General features: G+C 40.6%; 1 protein-coding gene across 8 annotated transcripts in view; it reads right to left on the bottom strand.

Moving 5' to 3' along the window:
- Positions 1 to 17,587, bottom strand: part of camk2g2 (calcium/calmodulin-dependent protein kinase (CaM kinase) II gamma 2) — a 67,613-nt gene that overhangs the window by 19,266 nt on the left and 30,760 nt on the right. For 2 of the 8 annotated variants that reach the window (XM_087802578.1, XM_087802585.1), the window contains exons 6-15: positions 16,795 to 16,867; positions 14,083 to 14,185; positions 13,560 to 13,643; positions 13,409 to 13,503; positions 12,110 to 12,232; positions 11,232 to 11,315; positions 11,131 to 11,173; positions 9,519 to 9,572; positions 2,107 to 2,147; positions 100 to 174 (exon numbers count right to left, since the gene is read on the bottom strand). In XM_087802578.1, coding sequence (XP_087658704.1) covers positions 100 to 174; positions 2,107 to 2,147; positions 9,519 to 9,572; positions 11,131 to 11,173; positions 11,232 to 11,315; positions 12,110 to 12,232; positions 13,409 to 13,503; positions 13,560 to 13,643; positions 14,083 to 14,185; positions 16,795 to 16,867 — 775 coding nt within the window. Of the gene's footprint in view, positions 1 to 99; positions 175 to 1,232; positions 1,266 to 2,106; positions 2,148 to 9,518; positions 9,573 to 11,130; positions 11,174 to 11,231; positions 11,316 to 12,109; positions 12,233 to 13,408; positions 13,521 to 13,559; positions 13,644 to 14,082; positions 14,186 to 16,794; positions 16,868 to 17,587 lie in introns of those variants that run through there. The other 6 variants (XM_087802579.1, XM_087802581.1, XM_087802580.1 and 3 more) reach the window with 6 other exon arrangements.

The raw sequence follows: 17,587 nt of genomic DNA, 5'->3' as shown, positions 1-17,587 counted from the left end.
AGTAAAACATGACGTGTAGAGAGTGAGACATGACGGGTAGAGAGTGAGACATGACGGGTAGAGAGTGAGACATGAGCGATGAGAGAGAAACTAATGTACCATCACTGTTGACGATGACATGCTGCTGTCTTTGGTGCTGCTGCTGCTGACTACACTGTTCTTACTCTCGCTTCCCTGCGACACCGGCGACAAGAACACAACACACAGTGACTTCACCTGAGACTTCACACCTGCACGAGCCAATCAGCTTTAAGACGTGTAAATTTAATCAACACTTTTGAAAATCACTCTTAGACGAGTCAAATAAATGATCACCTGAAATTAAAGATTAAAAATCTGCAGAAATCAAACTATTTTTTCAGTTAATTAAAGATTATAAATAATAATACATTTATTGTGTTTCATCATCCTTGGAATACATACAATAAACATTGTTAAAGATGTTTTTAATAATATATTTTGGTTGATTTGAGATCTTAATCTTCCTGGACAGACAATAATGTAAAATCTAATCAGTTTTTAAACAACGTCTTCACTGGGAAGTAAAATCATTTAAAAAACTACTTTTTTTTGTACCAGGATGTCACTAAATTCAAGTTTTGGAAAAATAAACATAAGAAAAAAATCCAGATAAAGAACAAAACAAAAATATAAAGTATTTCATCACAAAGATATATTTATCCTGAGTCTAAGTATTTCATTATTTATTTTATACACAGTTTAAAGAACAGACAACAATTGAGTCTAAACTAAGACTCAAATCTGCGCAGAAAAGTCTTGAAATCAAGAGAAATATATTTTTGAATGTGTTGAAAACAATATTAACTGAATATATCGATCACGTTATAAATTTATAACATACAGTCACGTTATAAACAACATTTACAAACAAATCTAACGACTGAGGATGAAAGAAGTTTCTAACGTTTGCACTAAATCAACTTGATTGATGGGACGATCGATAGCTTTGATCAGAACCTGCAGACAACCAAGACAGCTGTTGAACGATGAGAACAGAACGACACGTGAAGTCCTCGTCTGTGGGTGTGACTCGTCGAGTCGTTTGAATGAATCTTTGGAGTTGAAATGACACTAAATGACTCAAAGATCATCAGGGATGAAGTTTGGAAGGAAAACTAAAGCAAATGCAAACAGACATTTACAGAATCTCACAAATCTTCTTCCAGAAGACGAAGAAACAGGAGGAAGAAAGAATCAGAAACTGATCTCACCATCAAACAAACACTCGAGCTTGACTTCCTTTTCTGACCGACAGCGAAGGAAGAAAACAATAGAGGAATCATCCAGAAACAATAGTTACGAGAGTTAAATGTGTCGCTGAAGGAAAAAAACGCTTTGTTGAAAAATCATTTGTGGACGATTCATGTTTAGAATCTTCAGTTTTAGTTTCTCACACGAGTCGAAACCGTTAGAGTCACGTTCTGTTGTTGTGAGGCTCGTCCAGACCAGAGAGAGAAGAGGAAGAAATGATGTCAAAACGTGTTTAAATGGATCTAAAATAACGTTAATCCTTGATCTTAATATTCACTCGAATGATCTGGAGCAGAAATATTCAGAAAACAACAAAGAAAAGAACGCGTTCAGCAAAGAAACGAAGGTCAAAGTTCACGTGGATGTTTGATTCTCAGTGTGTTTGTGGAGTTACAGGGGTCAAGGTCGCAGCATCTGAACCGACTGAGGATCATAAGAAGAAACTAAACCACGGAAAATATTTTGAAGGAAGTAAATGTCGTTAAGTTTGTCATAAACCACTTTAAACTTTGTTGAAGAAGCTGCTGATGAACGTTGAAGATCTAAGATGTTGTAAAAAGACATGAGCTTCACACACGACTTCAAACCTGAAACTATCAGAAGAACGCCGTCGGCCATTTTGACCTTTGACCCCAAAGTTAATACAAGAATAAATACTTGTTTCCTTCATGTTCTGATCTTCCCGGATCAGTTCGACTCTGATCATCGAAGTCTGACCCAAGTTACACTAAAATACTGATCAAATCATCTCATTGAGCAGAAAAGATTCAATAATCAATAATCGACCAAAACGAGACAAGAAATCTCAAGAAAAGAACATTTTCTGGGACTGACCTTCACGCCGTCCGACTTCTTGTTCAATAAGGTTTTGCAGGCTGGAGAGAAAGAAACGTCAGAGTTAGAAATTGAATAATAAAGTGTCAAAATATTAACCTTAGATATGGTCATAAAGTTAAACTTTGAACTATGTTTTATGAGATACAACCTCGAAGATATTGTTCAAATAAAATAACTTTATTTCAACAATATTACTGATATTGATGGAAGTCTTTTGCCAGGAACACGTTCATCTGAACAATATTATTTCCAGCTTCGCTCTCGTACCTTTCATTTTAAAAAGACAGAAGATAATAATAATAAAAGTGTGTTAATTTTCTCACAAAACATCATTTATTAATTCATGCGTCTGACATGCGAACATTCTTGTCAATAACACACATTTATCCAAAGACGAAGCTTCATGAAACAGTGTCATTATCTTCAGAGTCCACTAGATGGTAGTGATGTGTTGATGAAGCTTCATGAAACAGTGTCATTATCTTCAGAGTCCACTAGATGGTAGTGATGTGTTGATGAAGCTTCATGAAACAGTGTCATTATCTTCAGAGTCCACTAGATGGTAGTGATGTGTCGATGAAGCTTCATGAAACAGTGTCATTATCTTCAGAGTCCACTAGATGGTAGTGATGTGTCGATGAAGCTTCATGAAACAGTGTCATTATCTTCAGAGTCCACTAGATGGTAGTGATGTGTCGATGAAGCTTCATGAAACAGTGTCATTATCTTCAGAGTCCACTAGATGGTAGTGATGTGTCGATGAAGCTTCATGAAACAGTGTCATTATCTTCAGAGTCCACTAGATGGTAGTGATGTGTCGATGAAGCTTCATGAAACAGTGTCATTATCTTCAGAGTCCACTAGATGGTAGTGATGTGTCGATGAAGCTTCATGAAACAGTGTCATTATCTTCAGAGTCCACTAGATGGTAGTGATGTGTTGATGAAGCTTCATGAAACAGTGTCATTATCTTCAGAGTCCACTAGATGGTAGTGATGTGTTGATGAAGCTTCATGAAACAGTGTCATTATCTTCAGAGTCCACTAGATGATAGTGATGTGTTAATGAAGCTTCATGAAACAGTGTCATTATCTTCAGAGTCCACTAGATGGTAGTGATGTGTTGATGAAGCTTCATGAAACAGTGTCATTATCTTCAGAGTCCACTAGATGGTAGTGATGTGTTGATGAAGCTTCATGAAACAGTGTCATTATCTTCAGAGTCCACTAGATGGTAGTGATGTGTTGATGAAGCTTCATGAAACAGTGTCATTATCTTCAGAGTCCACTAGATGGTAGTGATGTGTCGATGAAGCTTCATGAAACAGTGTCATTATCTTCAGAGTCCACTAGATGGTAGTGATGTGTCGATGAAGCTTCATGAAACAGTGTCATTATCTTCAGAGTCCACTAGATGGTAGTGATGTGTCGATGAAGCTTCATGAAACAGTGTCATTATCTTCAGAGTCCACTAGATGGTAGTGATGTGTCGATGAAGCTTCATGAAACAGTGTCATTATCTTCAGAGTCCACTAGATGGTAGTGATGTGTCGATGAAGCTTCATGAAACAGTGTCATTATCTTCAGAGTCCACTAGATGGTAGTGATGTGTTGATGAAGCTTCATGAAACAGTGTCATTATCTTCAGAGTCCACTAGATGGTAGTGATGTGTTGATGAAGCTTCATGAAACAGTGTCATTATCTTCAGAGTCCACTAGATGGTAGTGATGTGTTGATGAAGCTTCATGAAACAGTGTCATTATCTTCAGAGTCCACTAGATGATAGTGATGTGTTAATGAAGCTTCATGAAACAGTGTCATTATCTTCAGAGTCCACTAGATGGTAGTGATGTGTTGATGAAGCTTCATGAAACAGTGTCATTATCTTCAGAGTCCACTAGATGGTAGTGATGTGTTGATGAAGCTTCATGAAACAGTGTCATTATCTTCAGAGTCCACTAGATGGTAGTGATGTGTTGATTAAGCTTCATGAAACAGTGTCATTATCTTCAGAGTCCACTAGATGGTAGTGATGTGTTGATGAAGCTTCATGAAACAGTGTCATTATCTTCAGAGTCCACTAGATGATAGTGATGTGTTGATGAAGCTTCATGAAACAGTGTCATTATCTTCAGAGTCCACTAGATGGTAGTGATGTGTTGATGAAGCTTCATGAAACAGTGTCATTATCTTCAGAGTCCACTAGATGGTAGTGATGTGTTGATGAAGCTTCATGAAACAGTGTCATTATCTTCAGAGTCCACTAGATGGTAGTGATGTGTTGATGAAGCTTCATGAAACAGTGTCATTATCTTCAGAGTCCACTAGATGGTAGTGATGTGTCGATGAAGCTTCATGAAACAGTGTCATTATCTTCAGAGTCCACTAGATGGTAGTGATGTGTCGATGAAGCTTCATGAAACAGTGTCATTATCTTCAGAGTCCACTAGATGGTAGTGATGTGTCGATGAAGCTTCATGAAACAGTGTCATTATCTTCAGAGTCCACTAGATGGTAGTGATGTGTTGATGAAGCTTCATGAAACAGTGTCATTATCTTCAGAGTCCACTAGATGGTAGTGATGTGTTGATGAAGCTTCATGAAACAGTGTCATTATCTTCAGAGTCCACTAGATGGTAGTGATGTGTTGATGAAGCTTCATGAAACAGTGTCATTATCTTCAGAGTCCACTAGATGGTAGTGATGTGTTGATGAAGCTTCATGAAACAGTGTCATTATCTTCAGAGTCCACTAGATGATAGTGATGTGTTGATGAAGCTTCATGAAACAGTGTCATTATCTTCAGAGTCCACTAGATGGTAGTGATGTGTTGATGAAGCTTCATGAAACAGTGTCATTATCTTCAGAGTCCACTAGATGGTAGTGATGTGTTGATGAAGCTTCATGAAACAGTGTCATTATCTTCAGAGTCCACTAGATGGTAGTGATGTGTTGATGAAGCTTCATGAAACAGTGTCATTATCTTCAGAGTCCACTAGATGGTAGTGATGTGTCGATGAAGCTTCATGAAACAGTGTCATTATCTTCAGAGTCCACTAGATGGTAGTGATGTGTCGATGAAGCTTCATGAAACAGTGTCATTATCTTCAGAGTCCACTAGATGGTAGTGATGTGTCGATGAAGCTTCATGAAACAGTGTCATTATCTTCAGAGTCCACTAGATGGTAGTGATGTGTTGATGAAGCTTCATGAAACAGTGTCATTATCTTCAGAGTCCACTAGATGGTAGTGATGTGTTGATGAAGCTTCATGAAACAGTGTCATTATCTTCAGAGTCCACTAGATGGTAGTGATGTGTTGATGAAGCTTCATGAAACAGTGTCATTATCTTCAGAGTCCACTAGATGGTAGTGATGTGTTGATGAAGCTTCATGAAACAGTGTCATTATCTTCAGAGTCCACTAGATGGTAGTGATGTGTTGATGAAGCTTCATGAAACAGTGTCATTATCTTCAGAGTCCACTAGATGGTAGTGATGTGTTGATGAAGCTTCATGAAACAGTGTCATTATCTTCAGAGTCCACTAGATGATAGTGATGTGTTGATGAAGCTTCATGAAACAGTGTCATTATCTTCAGAGTCCACTAGATGGTAGTGATGTGTTGATGAAGCTTCATGAAACAGTGTCATTATCTTCAGAGTCCACTAGATGGTAGTGATGTGTTGATGAAGCTTCATGAAACAGTGTCATTATCTTCAGAGTCCACTAGATGGTAGTGATGTGTTGATGAAGCTTCATGAAACAGTGTCATTATCTTCAGAGTCCACTAGATGGTAGTGATGTGTCGATGAAGCTTCATGAAACAGTGTCATTATCTTCAGAGTCCACTAGATGGTAGTGATGTGTCGATGAAGCTTCATGAAACAGTGTCATTATCTTCAGAGTCCACTAGATGGTAGTGATGTGTCGATGAAGCTTCATGAAACAGTGTCATTATCTTCAGAGTCCACTAGATGGTAGTGATGTGTTGATGAAGCTTCATGAAACAGTGTCATTATCTTCAGAGTCCACTAGATGGTAGTGATGTGTTGATGAAGCTTCATGAAACAGTGTCATTATCTTCAGAGTCCACTAGATGGTAGTGATGTGTTGATGAAGCTTCATGAAACAGTGTCATTATCTTCAGAGTCCACTAGATGGTAGTGATGTGTTGATGAAGCTTCATGAAACAGTGTCATTATCTTCAGAGTCCACTAGATGGTAGTGATGTGTTGATGAAGCTTCATGAAACAGTGTCATTATCTTCAGAGTCCACTAGATGGTCCACTAAAAAATAAAAATAAAATACAATATATTGAAGCGACTTTTGATTGAACTTTGACCTCACGAGAGCATCAACAGTCACGTCTGATGTGGAAGAAAATACGTGAAAATTCTTTGTGTTTTTCACTCAATAAAGTTCAAGGATCATTGAATCACACAAACATCTTAAAATAAACCATGTTTCAACGACTCCAGGACCACGAGGACGAGGATCATGCTGGAGCGAGACGAGGATCAGAGACTCTGGACACGTCATGCTCTCCAGCGTCTCCACGGAAACCAGGACGGAGGAGGAAACACGTCTGGACGTCATGCAGGCGTGTGCGTTTACACTGACGCGTGTGCGTTTACACTGACGCGTGTGCGTTTACACTGACGCGTGTGCGTTCACACTGACGCGTGTGCGTTCACACTGACGCGTGTGCGTTCACACTGACGCGTGTGCGTTCACACTGACGCGTGTGCGTTCACACTGACGCGTGTGCGTTCACACTGACGCGTGTGCGTTCACACTGACGCGTGTGCGTTCACACTGACGCGTGTGCGTTCACACTGACGCGTGTGCGTTCACACTGACGCGTGTGCGTTCACACTGACGCGTGTGCGTTCACACTGACGCGTGTGCGTTCACACTGACGCGTGTGCGTTCACACTGACGCGTGTGCGTTCACACTGACGCGTGTGAGTTCACACTGACGCGTGTGCGTTCACACTGACGCGTGTGCGTTCACACTGACGCGTGTGCGTTCACACTGACGCGTGTGCGTTTACACTGACGCGTGTGCGTTCACACTGACGCGTGTGCGTTTACACTGACGCGTGTGCGTTTACACTGACGCGTGTGCGTTTACACTGACGCGTGTGCGTTCACACTGACGCGTGTGCGTTCACACTGACGCGTGTGCGTTCACACTGACGCGTGTGCGTTTACACTGACGCGTGTGCGTTCACACTGACGCGTGTGCGTTTACACTGACGCGTGTGCGTTTACACTGACGCGTGTGCGTTTACACTGACGCGTGTGCGTTCACACTGACGCGTGTGCGTTCACACTGACGCGTGTGCGTTTACACTGACGCGTGTGCGTTCACACTGACGCGTGTGCGTTCACACTGACGCGTGTGCGTTCACACTGACGCGTGTGCGTTCACACTGACGCGTGTGCGTTCACACTGACGCGTGTGCGTTCACACTGACGCGTGTGCGTTCACACTGACGCGTGTGCGTTTACACTGACGCGTGTGCGTTCACACTGACGCGTGTGCGTTCACACTGACGCGTGTGCGTTCACACTGACGCGTGTGCGTTCACACTGACGCGTGTGCGTTCACACTGACGCGTGTGCGTTCACACTGACGCGTGTGCGTTCACACTGACGCGTGTGCGTTCACACTGACGCGTGTGCGTTCACACTGACGCGTGTGCGTTTACACTGACGCGTGTGCGTTCACACTGACGCGTGTGCGTTTACACTGACGCGTGTGCGTTCACACTGACGCGTGTGCGTTCACACTGACGCGTGTGCGTTTACACTGACGCGTGTGCGTTTACACTGACGCGTGTGCGTTTACACTGACGCTAGTGTGCGTTCACACTGACGCGTGTGCGTTTACACTGACGCTAGTGTGCGTTCACACTGACGCGTGTGCGTTTACACTGACGCTAGTGTGCGTTCACACTGACGCGTGTGCGTTCACACTGACGCGTGTGCGTTCACACTGACGCGTGTGCGTTCACACTGACGCTAGTGTGCGTTCACACTGACGCGTGTGCGTTTACACTGACGCGTGTGCGTTCACACTGACGCTAGTGTGCGTTCACACTGACGCGTGTGCGTTCACACTGACGCTAGTGTGCGTTCACACTGACGCTAGTGTGTTGACACTGATGTGTGTGTTCACACTGCTGTTTGTGTGTTGACACTGATGTGTGTTTACACTGGTGTGTTGACACTGATGTGTGTGTAACACTGATGTGTGTGTAACACTGACATGTGTGTGTTGACACTAATGTGTGTGTTGACACTGATGTGTGTGTAACACTGACATGTGTGTTGACACTGACATGTGTGTTGACACTGACATGTGTGTGTGTGTTGACACTGACATGTGTGTGTGTGTTGACACTGACATGTGTGTGTTGACACTAATGTGTGTGTTGACACTGATATGTGTGTTGATAATGACATGTGTGCGACACTGACATGTGTGTGTTGACACTGACATGTGTTGACACTCTTATGTGTGTGTTGATAATGACATGTGTGCGACACTGACATGTGTGTGTTGATACTGACATGTGTGCGACACTGACATGTGTGTGTTGATACTGACATGTGTGCGACACTGACATGTGTGTGTTGACACTGATATGTGTGCGACACTGACATGTGTGCGACACTGTTATGTGTGTTGATACTGACATGTGTGCGACACTGACATGCGTGTGTTGACACTGTAATGTGTGCGACACTGACATGTGTGTGTTGATACTGACATGTGTGCGACACTGACATGTGTGTTGACACTGACATGTGTGTTGACACTGTAATGTGTGCGACACTGACATGCGTGGCTGTTGAAGCCATGCAGGGTCGAGGCTGCAGCAGATTCATGAGTTTCTTTGATTTATTGACACTTTATGTTCCGTGAAGATAATTGTCTTTAAGACTAAAACTTATTTCAAACATTTAATAAAACAAATGTTTAAATAAAAATATCTTTCTCTACAAATGTTTTTTAATAAACATATATCTATATATTTAAATAGTTTCTACAAAGAAACTAACCATTAACGAATAAATATATTATATTACTTTATATTATTATATCACTTTATATTATTATATAACGTCGACTTTAATTATGATTTTTACCTTTTAAGGTAAAAATATATCTTTTCTTGAATCAGATAAATGTTTTTTACGTGAACATCACACGTTTAAATCGTTTTTAAACGTAAATGTAAAGTATTTTCAACTATAAACTATAAGATGAAGAGAATCTTGTCTCCAGAGATGGAGATTCTTTCTTGACAGAGCTGAGCTAAGAGGAGGATGAGGTGCAGGCAGCAGGCAGAGAAGGTCCAGCAGATCAGGCCTGACCTCCTGGATCTGGTGACGTACCTTCCTGGGCAGCCGTGCTGGTGGTGGCAGCAGGACTCGTGTGCTGCCGGCCGACTGTCGGAGCGACAAGGGTTGACCAGGAGGAGAGAGAACGTTACGCCTGAAGCTCAGGTTCGATGCTCTCAACGCTTCAAACATGACGCTGCAGGATCGACTCTGGTTCCAACACACAACTGACCACACAACTGACCACACAACTGACCACACAACTGACCACACCCACCTGACTCATGGTGCCGACACTGAGCTCCCATGATGCCTTTCTACACACTGCTCAGCTTACGGCCGGCGGATTGGTCGATACAATACTGTGTTTGAATTTGACCTCTATGTGGCAGAAGTCATCCACTGCTGTGATTGGTTGGCTGGGCGGCAAAGCATGATGGGAGCTGTTCAGGTCAGTGTTACTGAGATGTTGTGAGACGACGCCTCGTGTGTCGATGATGTTCAGATACGTATGACATGATCAATAGTTCGTTTAACGCTGGTGTTTGACCCTGAATCAAACCAGTGTGTTCTTCCTTTAGAGTAGAATCACTGAGTAGATCCTCTAAAGTAGATCCTCTAAAGTAGATCATCTAAAGTAGATCATCTAAAGTAGATCCTCTAAAGTAGATCATCTAAAGTAGATCCTCTAAAGTAGATCCTCTAAAGTAGATCATCTAAAGTAGATCATCTAAAGTAGATCATCTAAAGTAGATCCTCTAAAGTAGATCATCTAAAGTAGATCATCTAAAGTAGATCCTACAGTAGATCATCTAAAGTAGATCATCTAAAGTAGATCCTACAGTAGATCATCTAAAGTAGATCATCTAAAGTAGATCCTCTAAAGTAGATCATCTAAAGTAGATCCTACAGTAGATCATCTAAAGTAGATCATCTAAAGTAGATCCTACAGTAGATCATCTAAAGTAGATCATCTAAAGTAGATCATCTAAAGTAGATCCTCTAAAGTAGATCATCTAAAGTAGATCCTCTAAAGTAGATCATCTAAAGTAGATCCTACAGTAGATCATCTAAAGTAGATCCTACAGTAGATCATCTAAAGTAGATCATCTAAAGTAGATCATCTAAAGTAGATCCTCTAAAGTAGATCCTACAGTAGATCATCTAAAGTAGATCCTACAGTAGATCATCTAAAGTAGATCATCTAAAGTAGATCCTACAGTAGAAGAAGTAAAGAAATGAAGTGTTTCCTGCGATCAATGAGCAGATGTTGAAAACATTGACGTCTTCAAGTCTCATAATCTGAACTCTAACGATGTTTTCTTACGTCATATATAAATACATATATATATATATATGTGTATATATATATATATATATACATATATATACATATATATACATATACTATATATAAAGTTGCTAACGCGGCAGGAGAGGAACTTTGTTGGACCACTTAGAACCTGAAGTTCTTCAGCAGCTCAGAGCATCATCTGAAACGATGTGTCATCACTTCTCTAGACTCTCGGTGTCGATCAGGATCAATAACGTTATCGTTAATGTGTTTGTTTGGCGTCCAGACACTAACTGGGTAGAAGCTGGAGACGCCTTCAGGCCGGAGCCTCCAGACGACGCTGAGCTACACGGAAACATCTCAGAGTCTCACCTGAGAAGTTCCTGGACACCAGCATGGTGGTGAGGATGGCCCCCTGCAGGGTTCAGGGACAGAGTTAGATGGAGAACCTTCAGCTCGCGGCCGGGACTCACTTTCAGTTTCCTTCTGGCGTTGAACTTGCGCAGACATTCCACAGTCTCTTGACGGTGCATCATGGAGGCCACGGTGGAGCGTTGCTGCGAGGGGAAGAATATTGACGTGACACACCTGTACCAGAGTCAACCTTTGACCTGGAATTCATTGTTTTCTTTCAGCATTGAATCGTTTTTTATTGTAATTACAATAATGTTAAGTTTATTATTTTATTTTCAATTATTACCATTGTTAACTCAATATAAATGTTGGTACAATAGAGTCTCCAGACCAAACCAACAGAGCTCAGAGCTACTGGATGGTGATTCTACGTCATCACATGACCATCTGTCACGTGATTGGCTGAACGTTTGATCCATTATCTCTGTGCTCTGTTGGTTTTACTTTAATACCAACAATTATTATGTTGAATTTAAAAGACTGTCAATTAAAAAACATTGAATTTAGAAAGTTTTTTTTTTAATTACTGGAATAAAAATAGCAAACTATGTGTAAAAGAATTAGTTTTTGAAAATATATACATAATTTTAAATCAATTATATATTAGAAATAATGAACCTTTAATATATAAATGATTGAATTTAATGAACTTCTTCTTTTTCAAAAAACAACATTTGAATAAAGTCAAAGTTTCAAGACTTGAAATGTTGGATTCAAAGGACACTGATGAAGATATATATATATATATATATCTATATATTTATAGAGATATATATATATATCTCTATAAATATATAGATATATCTCTATAAATATATAGATATATCTATATATTTATAGAGATATATCTATATCTCTATAAATATATAGATATATCTATATATTTATAGAGATCTATCTATATCTCTATATATATAAGATAAATGGCGTCACTCACGCAGACCCAGGGGTGTTTGATGGCCTGGTCGGCTGTGATGCGTTTGGCAGGATTGATGGTCAACATCTGGTTGATCAGGTTCTTGGCCTCGGGCGTCACTGTGTCCCACTCCGGGGACGGGAACTGGAAACAAGACAATCATAATTATTATTATTTACCTGAACATTAAGATCAACCACTTTAAGATTCTAATTCTGTTTTAGGATATTTTGTATTTCTCTTCCTCAAAAGGATTAAAATAATAATTACAAGTGCTTTTAAATGAGATTTAAAACAAGATAAATACTTATAGAAAGTCATATTTAAGCAGATATTCCTTGATTTAATGACTTGATTAGTCACTGCTTTATTTGTCGCTCTCTGGACGGTTGTGTTGTTCTAGAGATCACACCTGAGCAGGTGAGCGTCGTCGTCGAGCAACGGAATTAAATAAGGTAAGGTAAGGTAAAACTTTATTGATCCCTCAGGAGGTCTCCTTCGGGACATAGTTTTTTACCAATAGCCAGCAATTTTTCATAAACAATAAAAAATAATACATAAAAAATAAAATAAGAAAAGAACATAAAGAGGAAGAACAAGATGACGAAAAGATGACGAAATGAAGATGAAATTTCGAAATGATGGAAACAGTTGAACTTCTTAAAGATCCAAATACATCACAATTATTATGTTATTACTTTATATTATCACTCATTTGCTCATTTTTACTTTTATCAGCAACTTACTAACTTTAATTATTAATGTCTTTTTAAATGACGACACACAAACATATAAATAACAGAAATAAAAGTGAACAACACAGTCTAAGAACAACAAGCTTTAAAGGAAAAAAACAACAATAAAAAACTTGATGAGTTAAATATCAATAATGAGAACTAATGTAACTCACAAACTAAACTTATCACTTCAGTAACGACATATTCTTCGACGTCCATTTGATGAATAAAAGTACAAAGACATCAAGACTTCCCTCAGGCGTCACCAGCTCCGCACATTTAAGTTTAAGTTAACGAAGCACGAGCGTCATCAACACAAGTCGAGGTTTCGAGAAAATAAAGGATGGAAAGTTGGTGACGTTCATGTGTTTTCATGTCGTTCGTTCAGATGAACTGATCGTGTCGGACGTCGTTATGTTTGAATAAAGTCATCGAAATGAATCATGAATATTATTTCATGGAATGTATTTGGTTGTATTTATTTGATGTTGACGCCACAACACTGGCCGTATATTATCATATTGATAATAAGAACATTAAATGAGGTTAAAGGTCAGAGATAAACGGAAACTAAGGAACTCACGTCGTACGCGCCGGCCTTGATCTGCTGGTAGAGCTTGTGTTGGTCCTCGTCCCAGAAGGGAGGGTAACCCACCAGCAGGATGTAGAGGATCACGCCTGAAACACACGTGGGCTCAGCTGCACGTCTGGAACACGCGAGGACGAACACGTACCACACGCCCAGATGTCCACGGGTTTGCCGTACGGATCCTTCCTCAACACCTCCGGGGACAGATACCCTGGTGTGCCGGCGAACCCTGGAGGTCACCAGCGGAGGTGAGAAGGTTGACGAGGCAGTTTTCACATTTAAAAAAAAGGCAAAATAAAAAGAGCTGCGATGATAGAAAACGATTCAACAGTCTGCAGTCCTGACTCCACCACCAGCCGAACTAAATATGTATCGTAATAACTTTGGTTCGTCATAATTCATTTTTATTCATTATCTATATGTTTTATTCAGAGACACTGAAAGAGAATACGTTAAAAACTCATGATTTAATGTTTTAATGTATTCTTGTAAACAAAAGTAAATACAAAAAAAAACATTTTCTTTCTGACTTTATCGATTCACTGCTTATTTGTTCACGTATTTTTACGAAAATAATTCTTATCGCTCTTCATTCCATCATTTCTTTCGTTTCATCTCACATGTCTTCAAACATGGATCACGCGTGTTTTTGGATCAACACGACTCACCGAACCAGGCCTGTTGGTCTCCCTGCACCTCGATGGCCAAACCGAAGTCGGCCAGTTTGACGGACGCTCCTTTCATCTTACTGGCCAGGAGCAGGTTTTCTGGCTGCAACACAAACCACCGGCGATGAGACGCTTGACCAGACATTTTCATGCTCGTCGTCACAGAAGAAAGATTCAGTTTTCATCCCATTTCATCTCATTTCACTTTTTCAATGAAGGCCAAAAACAAAACATCAGGTTAAGTCAAGACACATCAGAAGATCTCTGTAGAACCCAGTATTGTTACCATGGCAACCAATTACAAGTTTTTGATTGTTACTGTTCAGCGAGTTACTCGTGAAAAACATGAAACTGTGAAGTTTTTGACTTTCATTTGTTTAAATGAGCGATAGATTTATTTGACTCAACATATGAGGCGTCATCTCTCAACAATGACATTTAAATACAGTATTGTTTCGACCAATCAGGCGTCACTAAATAGATCAGTGTGTAGAAATGCATCATGGGAGTTCAGTGTTTTGTTGCATCATAAGTGTGTGTTGTTGTTGTTAGTGTTACAAGTTATTCTGCTGAAATAAATCACATGTTTGTATCAGAGCGAACAGAGATGTTTGTAAATATATTAGATTTATATACATTTAGAACAAAGTAACTTGTGTACAAAGATAATATGATGATTGACCTTGACTTCAACCTTTCAAAGCAGCTGTAAACTCTCTGTAATGCTTTAAACACGGATGCGTTGCTCTGATAAACGTGTTGCTCGCACTAATGCAACCTCAGCTCTGGGAATTGAAGCCACTTCTCTGCACTCGTCCGTCAGCGTCTTCCGGAAGCTTTTCCATGTGATTCTCTGACGAGAGATCGATGGACACGAGTGGATCGTTGAAGGTTCCAAGCTTTCATCGAGTCACGAGTTCTTTACTGCGACTGTAACGGATCCGTGAAGAACGTGAAGCAAACATTAAGTATTTACTCTTGTATTAACTTAACTCTAACATTTAAGAGATAGTTCACGTGGCGCCGTCGCCTCACAGCAAGAAGGTTGTTGGTTCGATTCCAGGTCGAGCCAACTTGTGACCCTTCAGCGTGTAGTTAGTATGTTCTCCTCATGTTGTGTGGGTTTACTCCGGACACTCCGGTTTCCTCCCACAGTCCAGAAACATACAGAGGTTGATCGAGAACATGTCTGTAGGTGTGAGTGTGTGTGTGAAGGTTGTGTGTCTCTGTGTGTCCTGAGACAGACTGGTGTCCTGTCCAGGGTGTCCCCTGCCTCTCGCCCTATGATACTGGGATAGACTCCAGTCTCCCCTCGACCCCCATAAGGGATAAATCGATAGAAAATGAACGAATGATTTCACCAAAGATTCCTATTCCACTCAGTAATGGTGTCTTCTTGGAGTGACAGGCGAACGTGTTTCCATGAGACGCAAACACTCGTCTTCGTCCAAAAACCAAAGAATATCTTCGTGAATTCAAAACAGTCCAAGAGACGCTGAACGACTGGTTTTCATGTTTAATGTTCGGGGTCAAAGGTCAATGACGACGATGCTGTTGCTTCTTCAACACATCTGTCGCCATCGCAGCGTTTAAAGTCTTCTGGGTGTCGTCCTGGTTCTACCGGAGGCTCCTGCACTCGCTGCCCTGACAGGCTGGGATCTCTTGACCCGCTTCGACCCAACTGTGAAGAAGCTGATTGGTCCCTTCTGTCTCCGCCCCCTCGTCAGGGCTTCACGTCATCATCAACATGGCCGACGCTGAAGCCGAGGCGAGCGACTCTAGAATCTCGATCGAACAGATCGTCTTGATTCGTTCAGAGCCGAACCGTGAGCGACACGAGGCACCGGAAGCTTTTCTTACCGGGAAAGACCTTCTCGCCGCAGGTTTCTAACACAACACGACAACACGCTCACCTGAATGATAAGACCATCTGATTGGATCGCGGTATGGAAGGGTCATCCAGGGGTCATCCAGGGGTCATCCAATCAGGAGAGGCCCCGCCCAGCGTGCACCACATGATGCCTTCATTCCCTGATATTTAATTCCAGATGGAAGTGGGTCAAGAGATCCCAGACCATGTTTTAGGGCAGCGAGGGCAGGGTCCCCGGTAGAGTGAGGACGACACATTTAAAGTGGTTTATGACGACAGAATATTTCAAACTTAACGACATTTCCTTCCTTCAAATTATTTTCCGTGGTTTAGTTTCTTCTCAAGATCCTCGGTGAGGTCAGATGCTGCGACCTTGACGCCTGTCACTCCACAAACACACCGAGAATCAAACACCCACGTGAACTTTGACCTTTGACTTTCATTTCTTGGCTGAACTCGTTCTTTTCTTTGTTGTTTTGTTGAATATTTCTGCTCCAGATCTGATTTGAGTGAATATTGAGGATGAAAGTTATTTTTTCCATTTATACAAGTTTTTACTTTAACTTCCGTCTCGGCTGGACGGCGCCTCACAAGTACAGACTGTGGCCCCTGAGGGCCTCTAACGCTGCACTGTGAGCGTCAATAACACGTGCAGGAGGTCAAAGTTGCTGCAGGGACTCGTCAGCGACCGTCATCTCGCCGAGCGTCTATTAATAGCAGCCGCTGACGTCACTCGAGAGAAAGGAGGGAGCGGCTGATGAAAAATGAAAAGCTGACACGGCTGAGAATAGAAAAGTAAGGAGTGATCCTTCGCCGCGTCGGAAGGTCACGTGACGTCTCACCTTGAGGTCGCGGTGCACGATGTCGTGCTGGTGGATGTGACTGACGCTCTCCAGGATCTGGTTGATGCAGTGACTGTGGACGACACCGTTGATGTTTTCAACTCTTATCGCCTTTATCACACGTTCATCACATGTTTCATCACATGTTTCATCACATGTTTCATCATCTGTAGTGACTTCACTCAACCTTTGTCACATTTATATGGAAGTAGATGGAGATAGATCTTTTTTATCATTTATTAAAAGGTTGAATTTGTTCATTTTTCAATGATCAATAATATATTTCTCTCCTGCCACATGAGCAGCTATATATATATATATATATATATATATATATATATTCAATATATAAATGTTACAATAGAGTAACCAAACTAAACCAACAGAGCTACTCGATCGTGTGTTTCTACGTTGTCACATGAACTCTTTTATTTTGATAAAATCAAACAATAAAATGTAATTATTTAAAAAATGAATATAATATATTATTGACTGTTAAATATATGAAATGCTTAAATAACTTTCTCAAGTTTCATTCAATGTTCTGATGACACTGATTCACTCACTAACATGAGGCTCTAGTACGAGTCTCTGATGACGACCCTTGTAGCTCAGCTCACTTATCAAATACTCAAATGTATAATTTCTCATGAAACTGTAAATAAATAAAATCACTGAGAATTCATTGTTTCCTTCATCAAGAAACATTTTCATACATTTGAGAAACAAAGGAATTACATTAAAACAAACATTTGTTTTCATAGAACGTTTTATTTTTATTAGTTTTTGTTTC

This window comes from Callionymus lyra, chromosome 11 (assembly GCF_982586985.1).
Source record: "Callionymus lyra chromosome 11, fCalLyr1.hap1.1, whole genome shotgun sequence".
NCBI classification, from domain to species: Eukaryota; Metazoa; Chordata; class Actinopteri; order Syngnathiformes; family Callionymidae; genus Callionymus; species Callionymus lyra.
The sequence above is the reverse complement of the archived record's forward strand: the minus strand, read 5'-3'. Positions and strand labels throughout refer to the sequence as shown.